General features: G+C 51.8%; 6 protein-coding genes and 1 non-coding gene across 7 annotated transcripts; 4 read left to right on the forward strand and 3 right to left on the reverse strand.

Annotated features, from left to right (window-relative positions):
* Positions 1-443: 443 nt before the first annotated feature.
* On the forward strand, positions 444-1,195 carry CC1G_14050 (hypothetical protein; the record flags this gene model as incomplete). The annotated part of the gene is made up of 5 exons (XM_002911966.1): positions 444-546; positions 605-663; positions 720-895; positions 964-1,066; positions 1,118-1,195. 5 exons carry the CDS (start codon positions 444-446, stop codon positions 1,193-1,195), a joined length of 519 nt encoding a protein of 172 aa, XP_002912012.1.
* Positions 1,196-2,244: 1,049 nt separating this feature from the next.
* On the forward strand, positions 2,245-3,323 carry CC1G_04944 (hypothetical protein; the record flags this gene model as incomplete). The annotated part of the gene is made up of 2 exons (XM_001841048.2): positions 2,245-2,764; positions 2,818-3,323. The coding sequence occupies 2 exons, from the start codon at positions 2,245-2,247 to the stop codon at positions 3,321-3,323; spliced, it is 1,026 nt and encodes a 341-aa protein (XP_001841100.2).
* Positions 3,324-3,640: 317 nt separating this feature from the next.
* On the reverse strand, positions 3,641-4,474 carry CC1G_04945 (hypothetical protein; the record flags this gene model as incomplete). Its single annotated transcript, XM_001841049.2, has 3 exons — positions 3,641-3,886; positions 3,918-3,938; positions 3,995-4,474. The coding sequence occupies 3 exons, from the start codon at positions 4,472-4,474 to the stop codon at positions 3,641-3,643; spliced, it is 747 nt and encodes a 248-aa protein (XP_001841101.2).
* Positions 4,475-4,591: 117 nt separating this feature from the next.
* On the reverse strand, positions 4,592-5,208 carry CC1G_14051 (hypothetical protein; the record flags this gene model as incomplete). Its single annotated transcript, XM_002911967.1, has 4 exons — positions 4,592-4,652; positions 4,713-4,798; positions 4,847-5,098; positions 5,158-5,208. The coding sequence occupies 4 exons, from the start codon at positions 5,206-5,208 to the stop codon at positions 4,592-4,594; spliced, it is 450 nt and encodes a 149-aa protein (XP_002912013.1).
* A 2,821-nt stretch (positions 5,209-8,029) lies between these two features.
* On the forward strand, positions 8,030-12,952 carry CC1G_04947 (hypothetical protein; the record flags this gene model as incomplete). Its single annotated transcript, XM_001841051.2, has 1 exon — positions 8,030-12,952. One exon carries the CDS (start codon positions 8,030-8,032, stop codon positions 12,950-12,952), a length of 4,923 nt encoding a protein of 1,640 aa, XP_001841103.2.
* Positions 12,953-14,582: 1,630 nt separating this feature from the next.
* CC1G_04948 (LAP1) lies at positions 14,583-16,340 on the forward strand (the record flags this gene model as incomplete). The annotated part of the gene is made up of 5 exons (XM_001841052.1): positions 14,583-15,056; positions 15,113-15,499; positions 15,567-16,012; positions 16,074-16,123; positions 16,180-16,340. 5 exons carry the CDS (start codon positions 14,583-14,585, stop codon positions 16,338-16,340), a joined length of 1,518 nt encoding a protein of 505 aa, XP_001841104.1.
* A 379-nt stretch (positions 16,341-16,719) lies between these two features.
* CC1G_20046 lies at positions 16,720-16,832 on the reverse strand. The gene has a single exon. It is a non-coding gene; the product is annotated as a tRNA-Leu (tRNA).
* Positions 16,833-16,837: the final 5 nt, after the last annotated feature.

The raw sequence follows: 16,837 nt of genomic DNA on the forward strand, positions 1-16,837 counted from the left end.
TTGGGCCAGTTTGCCTTGGTGAGCTTCAAATGCGAAGTGAACCATCAGCGCGTTGTTCAGTCCTTCTTTGTTTGGTCAGGTTGGCGAATTTGCCTCCGCTTTTTTTCTTTTTGGGGAAAGACGGGGCCTGTTTAACCAAAAAGAGGTCAATGATCTTACCCCACACTTCCGATCATAACTTACCCATTTGCACTTGGATAGTTGGAGACGCTCGGGTTTCCTCGTCGTTTTTAGGCCATAAAGAGGACTTCCCCTGACGGAACAAAGCTCAGTTCGGGCCATTCTCGTGCAGCGGTTTTCGCAAGATCTCGATTGACAACCATACTCCATCTAAAGATCGGGGAAAAATGAAGAGGAGCAGGCCGATTACTTTGATGCGAAATTTTAATGTTTTATAAAGCTTAGGGTGAGTACTGCGACCTGGAGTCACTTTACCAGTTGGGATGTCGACTGACAGGATCGAGCTCGAAAGTCGGGAAGGCACGACTGTGACCATTTCCCGCGACGCTGCGCGGAAGATCCAAGTATTGTGCGACGTATTGGATCGTAAGTCCTCTACCAGTGTTCAATGGTTTGAATTTCATTAACAAAGTGGCGGTTACAGTGTGTACTATACAAGAAGGTCCTATCCCTCTTGACATTCCTGGCGAGGCCTTGAAGAAGGTGAGTTGTCCTTGTCCTTTGAACATGACGACTGATCATCTTCACTGCCGAATCAGATTGTCCTATGGTGCGAGCACGAAGGAACAGACCCAAAGCCGCATACCGTTCAAGATCCATTCACTGCCTGGAGATTCACGGATCGTTGGGAACAAGATTTCGCTATGTCTATGAATTGGGATTTGGCGATGGAGGTGTACCATGCGTCCCATTACCTATGCCTGGATGGTCTCATGTGGGTACACGTCGATTATATGCACTGCTTCTTACGTCGTCTTATGGTTTTCTCTACCCTGCCACCAGAGATCTAATGGCCTACACAATGGCAAGTCATTTAGAGGATCTATCTCCAAAGGACATCCTGGCCAGGTTTGGTGTATCATCCGACTACTCGAGTAAGGAATCGGTAAGTCAGGTTATACGAATATCGCATCAAACTCTAACCTGCCGCTTACAGGAAGCTTTCAATAACGCCGTTTTGCCCTTCCTCTCTCGTTGGCGGGAGAAGAAGAGAGAACCCGACGACCCCTCATAAACGTACAGTTAATGGATAAATTGTATTGTTGCGATAATTTTACTTGTAGCCAGAAAAAGACAATGGTCAATTCAAAAGGATCCTCATCCGTCTGTCTCCAGTTCTATCGTTGTCGTTTCCCAATTGTTCCACAAATAGACCGACCTCTTTCAAACGAACAGAATACATGATTGTTTCCCTGCGAGCGTTTATTTCGGCTAAATGACGGCAAAAGGAGAGATATCATTTGAGAATAAGGTTTATGAATAAGGCATGAAGCGTACCTTGAAGGAACTGAACGAGGTCCGAGTTTGTAGCCGGTGCAGAATCTCTAATAACTGGTGCAACGACTGAATTAAAAGATATAGCTTTTGCAGAAGATATAACACCACCCTGAAGAAGACACGTCGTACACGTCTGGGTTGGAAGAAGGGCATTGCCAGACAACGCCGATTGTATGGGACGCACCACTCCTAAATTGTCCACTATGTATTGATTGACCAGATGCGGATTGGCGGTTACTTTGAGAGCTATAATCGTAGTCGATTCCTCCAGAAATTGCTGGTATGGCTGCTCATTGGCGGCCATTTCTGCGAATGCTGGAAGGATTGTTACTCGACCACCATACATCATGGGAAAGAACGGACAAATGTTCCAGTTATGATTCATCGCTAGACCATGACGTAGTGTCGCTGGAACCCGTTTCTCTTCACCCGACAGAGTAATCCATGCTTCCTCCCCGTCAAGATCAGCAACGAGCCAATATGCATCGCTTACCTACCGAGCTTCTGACCATAATAGCGGAGCTGTTATTGTTGATAGACGGAAAAGGCGCCCTGGCATGTCTGGGCTTGGTATGTCCCAACACTACCAGCGTCTGTCAACGGCTTTTATACAGAGAGGTCGTCTTTCGCCACTGTACGACCCCACATCGCCGTCGAAATAGCATCGAGGAAAGAAAGATCGACCTAGAGGAAATTCTATCCACCACACCTGGGCTAACTCGCTTCGTGGAATCGCTCCGACTTTGCTCGCATGATAGTAACGGCGAATGGATGCAGGATGCGAGGATGGCCAGACTGTTTTCCTTGATCCTGGGCGGTGGGCGATTGAAGAACATATCGATAGAGGGTGTAGGAGCGTCACCTGTCAACGTCACTGGTCTTGGGCCAACCCTCTTACAGAAACTCCCTACCACCGTCAACCAATTCGTGGTCCGAAACACTCTGCTGTCGTCACCAATGATTGTCGCTCGATTACCCGCTCTCGATGTGTTAGGGATGGAACGGGCCTTGTTCGACACTTTCCCCTCGGATGAGGCCGAAGCCTCTGTAGCGCATGCAACACGAACTGAATCCATTCACTTGCGTCCCAGGGTGTTACTCTATTCGAAGACGGCGGGTTTCCCGAACACCTCCTTCGGTCGTCCTTCCACACCGCTTCCACATTGTGTCAGTCTTGACCGAGTAGAGGAAGCACACCTCCGAACAGAACACGCCGACGACTTCTCGGTCCTAACGGCGTTGGAAGATGCAGAGGGAACCGGAATACATAGCTTGGAACTTCAATTAGATGGTCTCTCGAAACTAGGTATGTATCGCGTTCAACGGCCTTCGAAAATTATTGTTGACTCTAAGCTCCAGCGCAACGGTTCGATCTCCAGACCCTGTGGAAGAGTGTGGCTTGGTCCTTCCCTTCGTTGAAATTTTTGACGTTGAAGTTGGTGCACACCCCAACGCCCTTGACGGGTCATCCTTGGAAGGCAGTGTGCATTTGCCTTAATTCTCTAAAAGCAGATGGCCTTAACACATTGACGGTTACTTTGGAATACGGAGGCACCAGTCGATTGGATTTTCTACGCCTTCTTATGAAGTTTTGGGATTGGTATGATCTCGACACGGCCTTGGCACGGTTCGCATCGCGATGTTCTTCGATGATGAACATCTACCTGGAGTTCCCGAGATGGGGGATGGTGACACAGAATCCATGGAGGTTCGAGGAGCAGGAGATGGCGGGATGGATACTCTTGGACATAGGGATAAACATGAATCTGGGATCTATAGAGTTTGGGAGACTCTCCGACGATCAAATGCAAGTTCTGTTGCCAAGGTCATACGCCGTGGCGAATGTGAACGTGTTATGGTTGTAGAATAGACTGAGATTACGTTTGTACCAATGAATGTCTCTGTCGATGGTGTTTTCGCGGTAAAGCCGCAGAAAGATGGCGATAGTCACAGAATGGCATTGATATTAAGGGATACGTAGCATACGGATTATAGAAGGGTAGGATAAGGTGACTAAATCAAACCAACGAAGTAGGGGCATCCCAGAATTGGCAAAAGGGATTGCAACAGGCAACGGTAAGGCGCCACGCGATGCACTCCTTGTTCATGATAGCGTCGTCGGTGCGATTGCGAAAAACGAGGGAATTCGGCGTCGAACGTAGACCGTCAAAGTAAAAAATTCCTACTCCTTCATCGTTCCATGACTTCCGCCGAAGAGATGGGCAGGAATGTCCGCAAGGGACGGCCATAGTGTGGTTGGTGGGTGTTCGAAAAAGAGAGGCGTGAGAGGTACGATGGCCTGTATCGAGAGCACGACCGTTTGACCTTTCCCATGCAAATCGAGATGTCGATGTGATTGGGTATAGGTGGTAAAGGCAATCGTGCGTGAAAAAACACATTTGCGCAGAATACGGAGCTGCGGCGACAACTGCGAGCACATTGCGGTCGGCGACAGTTACCGTGATTCGCGCGTGCCCCCCCTGATCGTTAGACGTTAATGGACGAACAAGACGTTACTATATAGATAATCACTTACAAAGACTTCCACTACTGGCCTGGCACTCTCGTACATGGCGTTGGCGTAAGGTCGGAAGTTGGAGCGCAAAGGGAAGCGACTCCATGTTTTGAAGCCGAACTGATGCATAGCATCCATGAATTGAGCTTGCCTGCCGGCGGGCACCACGATGTTGAGGTCGTAAGGATCGTCGGAGTCCAACAAGAGCTTGTCAGACCGTTCGAAAGAGGGGGCGCCATAGCGAGGGATGGTGGAGGCTACAGAGCCGACAACAATCCCTTGACTGTCTTTGAGAGCGGTAAGGAATGACAGGACTTGTCCCTTGGTGATAAATCGAGAAAGGGCAAGATAGACTCGGCGGCGTCCCTCGGCCACGGCGGCGAAGCGTGCAAGGGTGGATGTGCGGGACATTTGGATAAGGGTCGGCCAATCAACCTGTTCCAAAATCTGAAACAGAAGTTCAACCGTGAGGAAGATTCGCCGGGCTACAGGGACACCCATGGTAAAGAGGAAGGGGATGGAAAGTGCGTGTCATTGAGCAAATGCATTTTATAAGTAACGGAAAAAAAATCTTCAACAGGTAAAACTACTGATCACATACAATGAGCCCAAAAAATTTTACGCCGACCCTTGAGATTGAGCGGATGGCGCGGAATCAGTGTCCATAGGGAAAAAATATCTGTGGTCGGATATCGTTAGGCGGGAATGACTCGGGTTGGATCTAGACCGGACAAAATACCTGAGCAGAGCGTCTGCGACTGGGCGTATGTCCTGAGAGTGAGCATCGTATGCGATGTACCGATTGGTTTTGATCACTAGAATGTACTGGAGAGAGGATCAAACATCGATCGCAATAAAGGATAGGAGACGAACGTATGACCCTTGGATGGCGGTCCAATGATCGGTTCCTACTGGAAGCCGTAGGCTGTGAAGGTTGGGAAATTGGACGAGGGCGATTACGCCCCCTTCATCCCTGGGCTCCCCAAGGTAAATGGACGTATTAAGGTCGCACACACGCCGCTGGCGTTCGAATCCACGATGGATAGGGACTGGCACAGTTACCCCAGAGGAGGAGATGTCGCTCGCATCGAATAGAATTCCCTGTACAGATGAGAGGTTTCTGGTCTGCAAAGAGATAAACGTGTCAGTGGCTCTTGGGAAATATAGAATCACTGGACGCATACAGCTATAAGACGGCGCACGAAGGTAGCGCGGTCAACGTGAGTGGAAGTCATGTTGAACAATGGATGAAACATTAAACAAGGAATGACGATGAAGGGGTGGATTAGAGACATGGATTACAAACGTCTCGATACATTGAAACTGGATATACATAGTAAAATCCCCCTTATTCAACAGGTTGGGCTTCTCCTTCGTGATCTAACAACTTGGCGCATTCCAGGTCATCATTGATAAGTTCGTAGATTTGGCGACGCAAGGCCGGCGAATCGTGCTCGAGGAGTTGAACAGCCAGCTCATGAATGCGTTGCAGAGCTGATGATAGACCTTGAAGACGCAATTCAGCTGTGTCGAGGCGGAGTCGCAGACGAGCTGTGGCTACGGAAGTTGTTAATGACTGCAGCCTGCGAGCATAAGGGAAAATAGTCACCTAGGGATTGGGCGACCTGCATTCTTTGTAACTTATTGGAGTACGTTCGAAGTTGCTTCACTGAGGGAGGGAGCGCCGTTATAAACGGAATGGACATCGCAATGTAATCCGCGAGTAAAACGATCGACCTTGAGGGGTCCGAGGAATAGGATAAGACGAACGAGGAGACGTTGGGACCACAGACACGGTGACCGCCTCGTCTTGCGAAGATGAACGGATTGGCTGCGCACAAGGTGGAGAAACTGGATGGCTTTCAACTTTTTCAAGGGGAGAAGGGCAGTCCGCAATTCGTTGGTCCACGAGAGGGAAGAAAGAGAGGGTTAAGAGGAAGAGGAAGGACGAATACGACGGATGAGAGGCATTTTTTTGAAGATGGATTCAGGACGCAATAAATTACAAGCGACGATGATCTCGACCGTGTCCTTGTTGTTGAATTGCATGGCTTTGAAAGTGGAGTCATGGCGGGAAGTGGAGTACGTCGGTTGTTGGACAACGCGGGAGCGTTGGTAGGTCACGACCCCTTCGGAATTTGGCGGGACGGTTACCCGGGTTTTGCTAAAGCAAGGTCCGTACGTAGTCGCGGGACGCGGCCCTTTCATATTAAATGACATTCTTGTGTAATACGTAGGTTTCTTGTCTTAGAGCGCGACGGACCTCAAATAAAGAACGAATGCCTGGTGGGTCAGAGTGAGGGGACTACCGTGAGACTTCCCCCTGTTCGGCATCCCGAAGCGGGCGGGGATCTTGCCTATCACCTGTGAAGGTAAAGTGGACTCTTCGCTCTATACGTGCCTAAGCTAACATAGCCAGACTAATTGTAGGCAAGGATACACCAAAAAAGGCGTCGATATGCACTGGTAGGCACTGGTAGGCACGGCTTGTCTATTTTATCCTCGCGTAGACAAAATTAGCCGTTTGGGTTTTTCCTGATGTAGTTTGCGCTGGCCCACTCCGATCCGTGCTACTACTTAATGGAACTGGTATTTGGCACTGGTTTATACGAAGCGAATATCCCTGGGTTTGCTGCGTCGATACTCGATGTGGTACGGATGTAGAATGAAGTCCATCGGTTTAATTAAGAAAGAGGAGTAATGACGGGTAACTGGTCGATAACATACAGTAGCATGATTCGTAGTGATATGGAACGTCGACACGGCTGCGGTGGGTCCTATATGTTCTGAGCATCGAGCGCCAATTCGGGTTTCATCGACGAGATACTACTAGTAGGCCTTCAGAATCGAACTCATGCGGACTCTTCAGGAGAGGAGACACTGACACTGACACTGACACTGACTGTCTAGGTAGTTAATAGATTAGCTATTAGAGACGGGAACGCTGTCGATAGGCAGCTATAATTAGTTATGTTCTCCCAACGAGATTAGAATCAGACCACCGTCAATCCGGTGTTCAACCTGGTGTATGACTCTGCTCTCGCTGATTACTGTCAATGTCAGTTTCCTTTCAGCGCGACACATGTACATAAGTGCGCAACATAATTGACAGATGGGTGACATTGGGTACCTTCTGCCTCGAGGCGCTGCGTTGTCGTCGTCGTCGGCCGAAGAGACGTCCTTTCTTATCTTGTCTATTCTAGTCTTTCCATTTTCTGCTTCGTTTCTTCCACCGACGAACCAGCGTTTAGGTCAACCCCCACTTCGAGCTGCCAGGTGTGGAGATACGTAAGATCAGTGACGTAACAACCCGGGACTGATGAATTGATGAATTGATTTTGTTCTGTGTATCACTCCATTCACATCTTTTTTTCTTTTTTGAAATCTCTTTCGATTTTTTTCTTCATCTCTCGGTTGCGCCTTGGAAGTCGCTTTACTCAGTGTGCGCGAAACGTCAAAGGCGAGACTCACCCGCGCGTAGGCCTCAGGTCATTTGAACGGGCATCAGCGCTGTCACCAATTCACAAGTTCTGATTCAATTCGCGCTTGTCTAATCCTCGCTTGATTTCTTTCGTCTTTCGTCGAGGGGTCTTCCTTCCTTTTGATTTTCGACGTTCCACATCTTGCCGTTCCTGTAGCCGCAGCAGCCTCCTCGTGACGGTTTTTTTGGCGCTCTGGATTCTGGAACGAACGCACGCACGCATACACGCAGCACGCATACGCCTTCTCCCGCTTTCTAAACGCCTGCAACACGACTGGACGTTGACGCCAACACCAAGGCTCCCGCTATCCATACCAAGACTCCCTGGGAACCCGCTTGCTTGTTCGATTTGAGGGGTTGTGTGCCGTGTACAAAGATGTGGAATTGAGGGAGTGTTCTTGTGGGGAATTATAGTTTTGTCTTGCGATTATTGCGTTTCGAAAGGTCGTTTTTGGTAAGTCGTCGAGTCCCCCTCGTTCTTTCTTCTTCTTCGTCACAATGCCATCCTACGATTCGCTCCATGATTGCCCCTCCGTCTCTGCATCCCATCTCCGTCCCTTCATCCCCGCCCCTCGATGACCACCGACTTGCATTCAATTTGGACGGGCCTCCACCTAACCCTTCTCATCGAGATCACGCTGTGTCTTGTCCAAGCAGACTACTTACCATTCCTCGTCCTCTTCTTCAACTTTCATTTGGTCTACTACAGAACCGCCGCTGTCACTGTCGCCTTTTGGTTTTTCTGGAAACGTTGGATTTGGGTTTGGATGGTCGATGTGGATTTGGGGTTGGCGGGGCGTGTGAGGAGAAGAAGAAGCTTGGGTTTAGGCGAGGGTTTAGGCGAGGGAGAGGAAGTGAAGCGGGGAGAAGAACTGATGGTCGCGTATACGCCTGAAGATCAGGATACGCATACGCCGACGCCTACGATCGCTACGCACACGCACACGCCTACGACGGCGACAGCTATGGCTACCCCGCCCGAACACCAACACCAACACGAATCGTCTATTCACGAATCTAACGGCTACGACACCGACTACAATTCATATCAACATTCTCATCACCATCATCGTCATCCTACGCGCCAACGGCAGCAAACCCTAGATTTACCCTACATCGATATACCCTACGTCGATACCTATGATTCAACGTCATCGACAGGACTGTTCGACGGGGACGCCAATCATACGAGCGATACCCCGCTTCTCTCGCCAGTCAACGGCCTCGACTCGCCTGCGTTTTTGTCGTTTTCGCTGCCGGAGGATGGAGTCGAACCGTTACCGGCGCCTGAACTTGAATCACCAGCACCCGAACTCGAACCACCACCACTACCACCAGAATCATCACCATCACCACGACCAGAATCGTCACCACTACCACGGCCAGAGGAAGAACGAGAAGCAGAAGCAGCCCCACAGCCCGAATCACCTCTCGCCCTCCTCTCGCCACTCTCGCCGGAATGGACAACCACAACCGACAGCTTTATCGACGTCACGGGGATGCTGAGCTCGGGGTGGGTGTCGTGGGGACCCTGGGGATATCGATCAAGCGCTGCGCGTACAGACGACCACGTTTCTTCGTCCAATCAAGGATACAAACCGAATCAAGAATACGAGCCCTATCAAGGATACGGACCCTCGTTGCGGGACATGAGGGACAGCGCCCAAGACCAAGCCCACGTTCCCCGACAAGGATTCGGATGTGATGGGCAGGGTGATCATGGGGGTGACGGTGACGAACACGCGTTCCACCCTTCTTCACACTCACATCTGTCGTCGTCGTCATCATCGTCTTTCCTGTCATCTTCACGTTGGTCTTCGACATCTTCGTCTTCACATTCGACTTCGTCACATCCACATCCCTCGATGTCGACGACCTCTGAACGAGGTCAGCGCTCTCGACCGACGTTGTCGCTTCTCGACATCCCTCAATCCTCATGCTCGTCGACGTCAACGTCTGCACCCTCATCGCTGTGGAGCGCCGACATCTCTGAGGCCGGCGGTGTCATCGATATCGAGTCCGATTTCAGTGGCGTCGAGGGAGGAGGAAGCATCGATGAGTCGCCACTCGCTGAACATTGCTCTCCACCCGCTGAACATGACTCGCCGCGCGCTGAACATACCCCCTCCCCATCGGATTCGTCACTCGTTGAGCGTACACCAGAATTGGAAGGTGGAGGAGGGGGACAGGGAGAGGGAGGGGGACAGGGAGGGACTGCGGGGGTGCTAATCTCACCGCCTGAATCAAATGGCCCGCCGGAGACGCCTGCGTCTGTGTGGTTTAGGCCTTTGGAACTCGAGGGGGATGACGAAGACGGGGGTGTGGAGGAGGGCGGTGGGGGATTGAGATTCGGAGAGGGTGGAGGGCTGGGTTTCGATGTTGCAGGTGCGCAACTCGAACTTTTTGTAGAAGAAGGGAAATTGACTTTTGACTTTGGGAACATTGTTACAGCTATCGATGATACACGCACACAGAAGACCTCGACCTCAAACCACCAAGCATACGAAGCGTACTTTTCTTCGTGGCGTCCGAGGTCACCTTCGATATCCTCCTTGATGTTGCCCGAGTTGAGCGATGATGAGGAAATGGTGGGAGGGGAGCAGGATTTCGAGGAACACACAGGATATGAGTTTGGCTTTGGATTTGGGAAGGGTGGTGGTGGTGTGTTGCACGAGTCCCCGTCGCCTTTTCGGCGGTGTTGGGATATTGGGGTTGAGGATGGTGAGCTTCTCGGAGCGCAGGTCGACGAGGGCGTGGATGGCGATGGCGATGGTGGGGAGTTCTCGACCAATGGTTGTTCACCGAGGAGTGGGTTGTTGTTGGTGTTGGATGAGAGTGAGGAACAGCAGGGGAGGATGAGGAGGTCGCCGTCGCCTGATTCCTCCTTCACTTGCTTCGCATCGTCGTCGTCGTCATATCCGTCGTGGTGGTCCCCGCCAGCACTCGACCTCGACCTCCTCGAACTCAACCTCTCGCACGTCCTTTCCCATTCGGAGCTCGACGACCAAGAAAGGGACAAACCAAAATTAAGCTGGTACTACCAGCTGGACGAGCAAGAACAAGAGGAAGTGAAGCGTCTGGTGGAGATGCGCAGGCGTGCTGTGAATGCGGAGCGGAATGCGAGGGTTAGGGAGGGGGAGGCTTTGGGTTGGTTGGAGGGTGTTGTTGTTCCTTCGAGAGTCGATCCGTCGATGGCTAGTGGAGATCAGGCGTTGGCTTCGGCTAGTGGAAGTCAGGCGTCGGCAAGTCCAAATCAGAGGGTGGCTTCTTCGTCGTCGTCTTCGTCTACCGAATTCCAACAGCCAGCTTTCTCGTCGCCGTCGTCGTCAGGGGGAGAACTGCAGGCTTCCTCATCATCGTCGTCGTCATCATCATCATCGGCAGGAGGGGATCTACATATAAAGCAACCCTCTATACTCGAGCTGCAGCGTATCGCTGCGGATGCGCGGAGGGTTGCGAAGAGGGAGAGGGCGAGGGTTAAGGAGGTTAGTGCGTTGTTGAGGTTGAAGTTGGGTGGGCGGGTAGCGCTTGGGAGTGGTGTTGGGGTTGTGGGTGCTATTGTTGGAGGGGCGGAAGGGAGAGATGGTGGTGGTGGGTGTGCGACGCCTACGACTAGTGGTTTTTCGACGTCAGGCTGTAGTGGTGGTTTTTCGACGCCAGCTGGCAATGGTCTTTTCTCGACGCCAACGGCTAGTGGATCGACGACACCGACGCCGACGAGTACGAGTACGAGGACGATGAGGAATTCGCCATCCCCGCCTTCTCCGCAGCCGATTTCAGATTTTGATTGGACGTCTCCGCCTGTTTTTCGTCGCAAGGACAAAAAGAATGGGAAGGAGGAGGGGAGGGAGAAGGACAAGTACAGGGAGGGGAGGAGGGGGAGGGAAGGTGTGCATAGGTTAGTTGCGGGTATGATTTTTAGGAGGCGGGAGGCTGGATCCAGCTCTACGTCGGGAGGTTATTCGTCGTCGTCGTCGCCGTCGCCTGTGGCGGGTCCATCGACGACCACGTTGACCCCGTCGACAGGGGCAACACCACCGATTACAAGTTCAGCTCCCAACTTGGGTTTCAGTCCGAGTGTGGGTTCGAGTGGGAAGCTTTCGAGGCCGTTATGGTGGACCCCTGAGGATCGGGAGGTGTACCTTCCGTATGTGCAACGGTACAAGTTTTTGAGGCGGTCGCCGTTGGCGAGGAGTTGGTTTAGTGCTCCTGTATCGTTGGAGGATGGTGGATCTGCGGGGATGGGGACGGGTGTGACAGTTATCGGTTCGGGTATGACGGGGGCGGGGGTGGGTTCATCGGGGAATGGGACGGGTGCGACAGGGGCGGGGAGGAGGAATACGTTCGACTCGTCCGCGCTCTCTAGGATTGGCAAAGAGCGGGTGGAGAGGGAGGAGGGGGGTTTGAGGGCCAAGTCGGTGGATTGGGGTGTGGGAGGACGAGGAAGAGGACAGGGTGGTGGTTTGGATGGGTTGGATGGGCTGGTTGAGTTGGTTGAGTTGGATGGGTTGGTTGAGTTGTCGGTGCTTGGGGATGGGTCTGCGGACGACGGGATGGACGGCATTACTTCCAGTGCTGATGGGTTTACCGACCCCGCCGACGTCAACGCCGACGCCTCGCTGAGTGTCGCTTGGGCTACATCCCCGCTCCCCCTCTTTGACGGGGCTGATCCCACTCCCGATACTACCTCGGCTGCTACCGTCTATGAGGGGGGAGCTCCTACCGCCCGTGACGAAGGAATAGCTACCACCCATAACGAAGGAACTCCTACTGCCCATAACGAAGCACGACCCAAGACGCGCAGAAAGGACGACCGAGACTTGATCCAACCACCGTCTAAACCGGGTTCGAATAAGGAGACGAGATCGAATTCGTTGGATTCTAATGCTACTTTGGTTTGTGAGGAGGATGAGGGGGATGAGGGGTGGGATTTGGATGGGGAGACTGATTTTGAGGATGATGAGGAGGATTGGGAGGAGGATGAGAATCCCGATTCAGAGAACAAGTCCAATCCACCGAGCAGTAAACCACGGCTCACCCGGCGCCAGGAACGTATCTTTAAAGCTGTTGAGGAACGGTGGATCTCGGGGGGTGGGAAGAGGGAGGAGTTGGAGAGGTTTAGGAGGTCGTATGAGAGGGCTTGTGTGGGTGGGTATGGGGGTGGGGGTGAGGGTGAGGGCCGACGTGGGCTTGGTGAGGATGAGGGTGGAGGGCGCATGGGGTGGGTAGAGAGCAGTGTAGAGAGGAGAAGAAGGAAGATAATGGCCAAGGAAGCGGATGCCGAGTTGGGAGAAGGGGGAGTGGGGGAGGGAGAGTTTGGAATGGGACGAGTGGACGAGGAAGGAGTCGAATTGGAACGGGGAGGAGGGGGAGGAGGGGAACTAGGAGAACTGGACCTCGACGAAGACGAAGATGAGGAAGGGATGGGGTTTGAGGCTCTCAAGACTCCTCTTCGGTTTGGGGTGCTTGAGCTTGGTGCGAGTGAGGGGGTGGTATAGCATCTCTTTGTTTCTCCCGAGTCGTCGTCGTTCCAGTCTTCGTCCTTCAAGTCGATGCATCTATTCTCGTCATCTCGACGCATTTTTCCTTCTATTTTTGTATTATTCTCTGGCATTTCTGTTCCATGTTCAATCTAGCAATCTACGTACATATCACGCATCCTGTTTTACGTCTTTTTTTCTCATGCTTGTTTTTGTGTTCGCGCTTTTTCATTTGTCTATCTATCGTTGTTTACGTTGTCGTCGTCGTCGTTTCATCCAGTTTGTTTCTGGTTCGTACACGCATTTCTATCTGTCTGCATTGTCGTTTCGCGTTCGATCTTCGTCTGCGTGTCACTTCGGTCTTCGTCTACTAGGAGCGTAGTATCTTCGTCTAGGAGACGTTCGAAGAGTTTCGAACGTCTCGTTTTTACCTTTGCTGTACATCATTTCTTTGCTACCAAAAGTCGTCTCCTTGAGAATCGATTGGTTCGATTCTTCATTCTGTTTTGGTTTCCCCTGTTTGTTTTTTTTTTTTCGCCCTCATGCATGTGTATTTTAGACAGTTGAAGTTCAAGTCGTTGTCGACCCGTCTCCAACAAGTCCAGCCCAGGGTCTCTCGCTGTACCGTAACCAAACGGCGAGCAGACCACACTGTCCGATGGCGCCATTTTCTTCGACTTTGCGCAAACCCGCGCTGACATGCATGTTATCTACGGTTTAGCTACGAGGAAAGACGACGATTCCGATGCTGCGTATATCGAAACATGCGACTTCATTATGCGTACACGCGGGGTACTAGCAGAAGGCCATGCAGAGGCTGTGTCGCCATCTTTCTACCCCGAGTTCCTGTTCACCTCAAGGTTCGTAGCACATGATCTTCAATGAAATCGGGTTCTTCCAAGCTTTTAGACAATGTGGAGAGAGAGACAGGGCGTAAGTATGTTGTACATATGCTGTCGGGAGAACGGTAGAAGCATATGTCGAATGCGGCTTCTTTGAAAGAACTTCGGAAGTGGGAAAAGTACCACGATGGGGCAGTAATTTGCCATAGAGTTCTTTGCCTTCGCAGCCCGCAGGAGAGGGGTGGAGCGCGTGGTGCACTGTGCTTCGTATTTCGTGAAGGGGGATATATGGGACTTGGGGGCGTGCTTCCACACGTCCTATAGTAAGAACTGCGGGAGTCAATGTGCTTCCTTGGGTTTAATTCGAGTGAGTGGACATGCTTCCTTGTGACCGCGGGGAGTTTGGGATGCTGTTAACGCCGTCCTTTTAGTATATGAACCTTGCACAAGAGGAACGTAATCTGTCTGGGCGTTGCCCATCTGACTCGCTGCGTTTCCTGGGCGCTCAGTTCTTCATGGGCTTGTAGTAATTGCTCGGATGCTCAGGTGGATGACACCATACTTGTCCTTTCTTGACCCACTCGCTCGCGAATACGACGGAGGCGAAAGAAGTTCTGGATGTTCGATGTGGTGACTAGTCCTTGTAGGGCATCCGGATAGAACGACTTTCCACACATGGTTTTGGTCTTGGGCGTCTTGGGATGTTCTCGTCACTTGAGACTGTATAAATAAAGGAGGGAAGAATCGAGTGGAGGCTTTTTCTTCCAAGCTCTTCATTTATTGGTCTTGCACGGGATCAACACAAGATGAAGTTCTCCCACCTCCTCTCCCTCGTCGCGCTCTCTCTGACCCTCACCTCCTCCGCTCAAGACGTCAACGCCGACGTAGACACCGATGTCGAAGCACAGGGCCGACCTGGCACGCCCGTCACCCGCCTTCCCCTGGTCGACTCCAAGCAACTCCAGCGCCGCATCTCCCGCCGCGCACTCTTCCGACACGCCCAACAACTCCAAAGGTTCGCCGAGCTGAGCGACCGCAGGCCCAACCGTGCTTTCGGATCCAAGGGGCACAACGCGACTGTCGCGTGGATCAAGCGTCTGCTCGACGACACTGGGTATTATGATACTTACCTGGAGACTCTGCCGTATCAGTATGCAGAGTCGGATTCGCAGTTTAGCGTTGTTGGTGGGGAGACGTATCCCACCAAGTCGTTCTTTTATGCGGTTAGTGGGAATGTGACTGCCCCGCTTTATGCGCTTGATTCGTTTGGGTGTTCTGCTGTGCGTTTCTGCTTCTCCTCTCCTTCGTGACTTATATTCTGACCCCCCTGTGATAGGATGACTTCCCCGAGGAAGTCGAAGGTAAACTCGTCCTTATCTCTCGTGGAGAGTGTACCTACGGCTTCAAGGTCGCTTATGCCGGGGCGGCCAAAGCTGCGGGTGTTATCGTGCACAACGACCTCGATCCCGAGCTTTCCGGTGGTTCTCTTGGAGGGGTGACCCGTCCTGAGGGCCCGTACGTCCCTGTGGGCAGTATCTCTGGTGTCGCTGGTCGTGCTCTTCGCGAGAGGTTGGAAGCTGGGGAGGAGATCATGGGCAAGCTTGATGCGTATGGTATGGTCGAGCAGCGCTATTCCAGCAACTTGATCGCCACCACCAAGCATGGCGACAAGAATAACATCGTCTTTAGTGGTGCGCATTCTGATTCGGTGCCCAGTGGGCCTGTACGTACTCTTTTACTTTCTCGTTGTTGAGTTGGGATAATTTAAGCTGATCGTCCATCGATTCTAGGGCATCAACGACGACGGCTCCGGCACCATCGCTAACCTCGAGATCGCCCTCCAGCTGACCAAATTCCGCGTCAACAACGCTGTACGCTTCGGCTGGTGGACAGCTGAAGAATTCGGGCTCATCGGCTCCGCCTACCACGTCCGCAACCTCCCCTCTGCCGAGCGCGAGAAGATTGCGCTGTACTTGAACTTTGACATGATCGCTTCGCCGAATTCGGGGTATTTGATCTACGATGGCGATGGTGATACGTTTAACATCCCTGGGCCGGCTGGAAGCGCGCAGATCGAGAGGCTGTATGAGGACTTTTTCAAGGAGCGGGAGTTGGTTAGTAAGCCTACCAACTTTAGTGGAAGGAGTGATTATGGGCCGTTTTTGGAGTATGGTATTCCCTGTGGTGGGCTTTTCACGGGTGCGGAGGGTATCAAGTCGAGGGAGGGAGCTGAATGGTGCGTGTCTTTATTCTTCGCTTGGAAGTACCGAGTTTACTGAAACTTGTTGACGGCATAGGTGGGGAGGGGATGCTGGTGTAGCCTACGACGAGTGCTACCACATGCATTGTGATACCATCGACAACCTCCTTCTGGAAGCCTTCGAAGTCACACCCACGCTGCAGCGCACTCGATTGCGACCTATGCTAGGTCGCTCCGAGGCATCCCCCGCGAGCCTCGCGAGGTTGGCATCCAATCCGAGAAAAAGTTGTTGCACGTCGATACTTTGAGCTATGAGGAGCGTCGTCATTATGGGTGCAACAATCATGAAGTATCTTGGGAGTAATCGTACTACATATTCCTATTCTCCGAATTCTGTAGGGTAGGTAGTCAATCAGGAACGAAATTTCAAAAATCAGGTTCGGTATCGGGTTCGAATCCGTTTACATGTCTGAATCGTCGGACCCACCGTTGTGTGGGGACTCTGTGTTGATGCGAGTGTGCAATCGGTGAACGACTTGAACGCCAAGACCCCTTCTTCCTCCAGGCTTCCATGGCTTACTTACGATCAAGGACGGCCAACATATTCAATACATATATATATGACGGCGTAGGAGGTCCCAAATAATAAATTCCACAACGGTTGAGCAAAGGGAGGAAAAAAAATAAATAATAATAACGACAAGAAAGAAAAAAATAAATGACAAGAACGAAAAAAAAAGTAATGACAAGAGTGGGATTTGAACCCACGCGGGAATACTCCCATGAGAAACCCCTAATGACAGAGGCAAGCTGTTACGCTTGAGTCACACGCCATAGACCGCTCGGCCATCTTGCCACTGT

Source organism: Coprinopsis cinerea, assembly GCF_000182895.1.
Source record: "Coprinopsis cinerea okayama7#130 chromosome 2 map unlocalized cont3.2, whole genome shotgun sequence".
In the NCBI taxonomy this organism is placed as follows: domain Eukaryota; kingdom Fungi; phylum Basidiomycota; class Agaricomycetes; order Agaricales; family Psathyrellaceae; genus Coprinopsis; species Coprinopsis cinerea.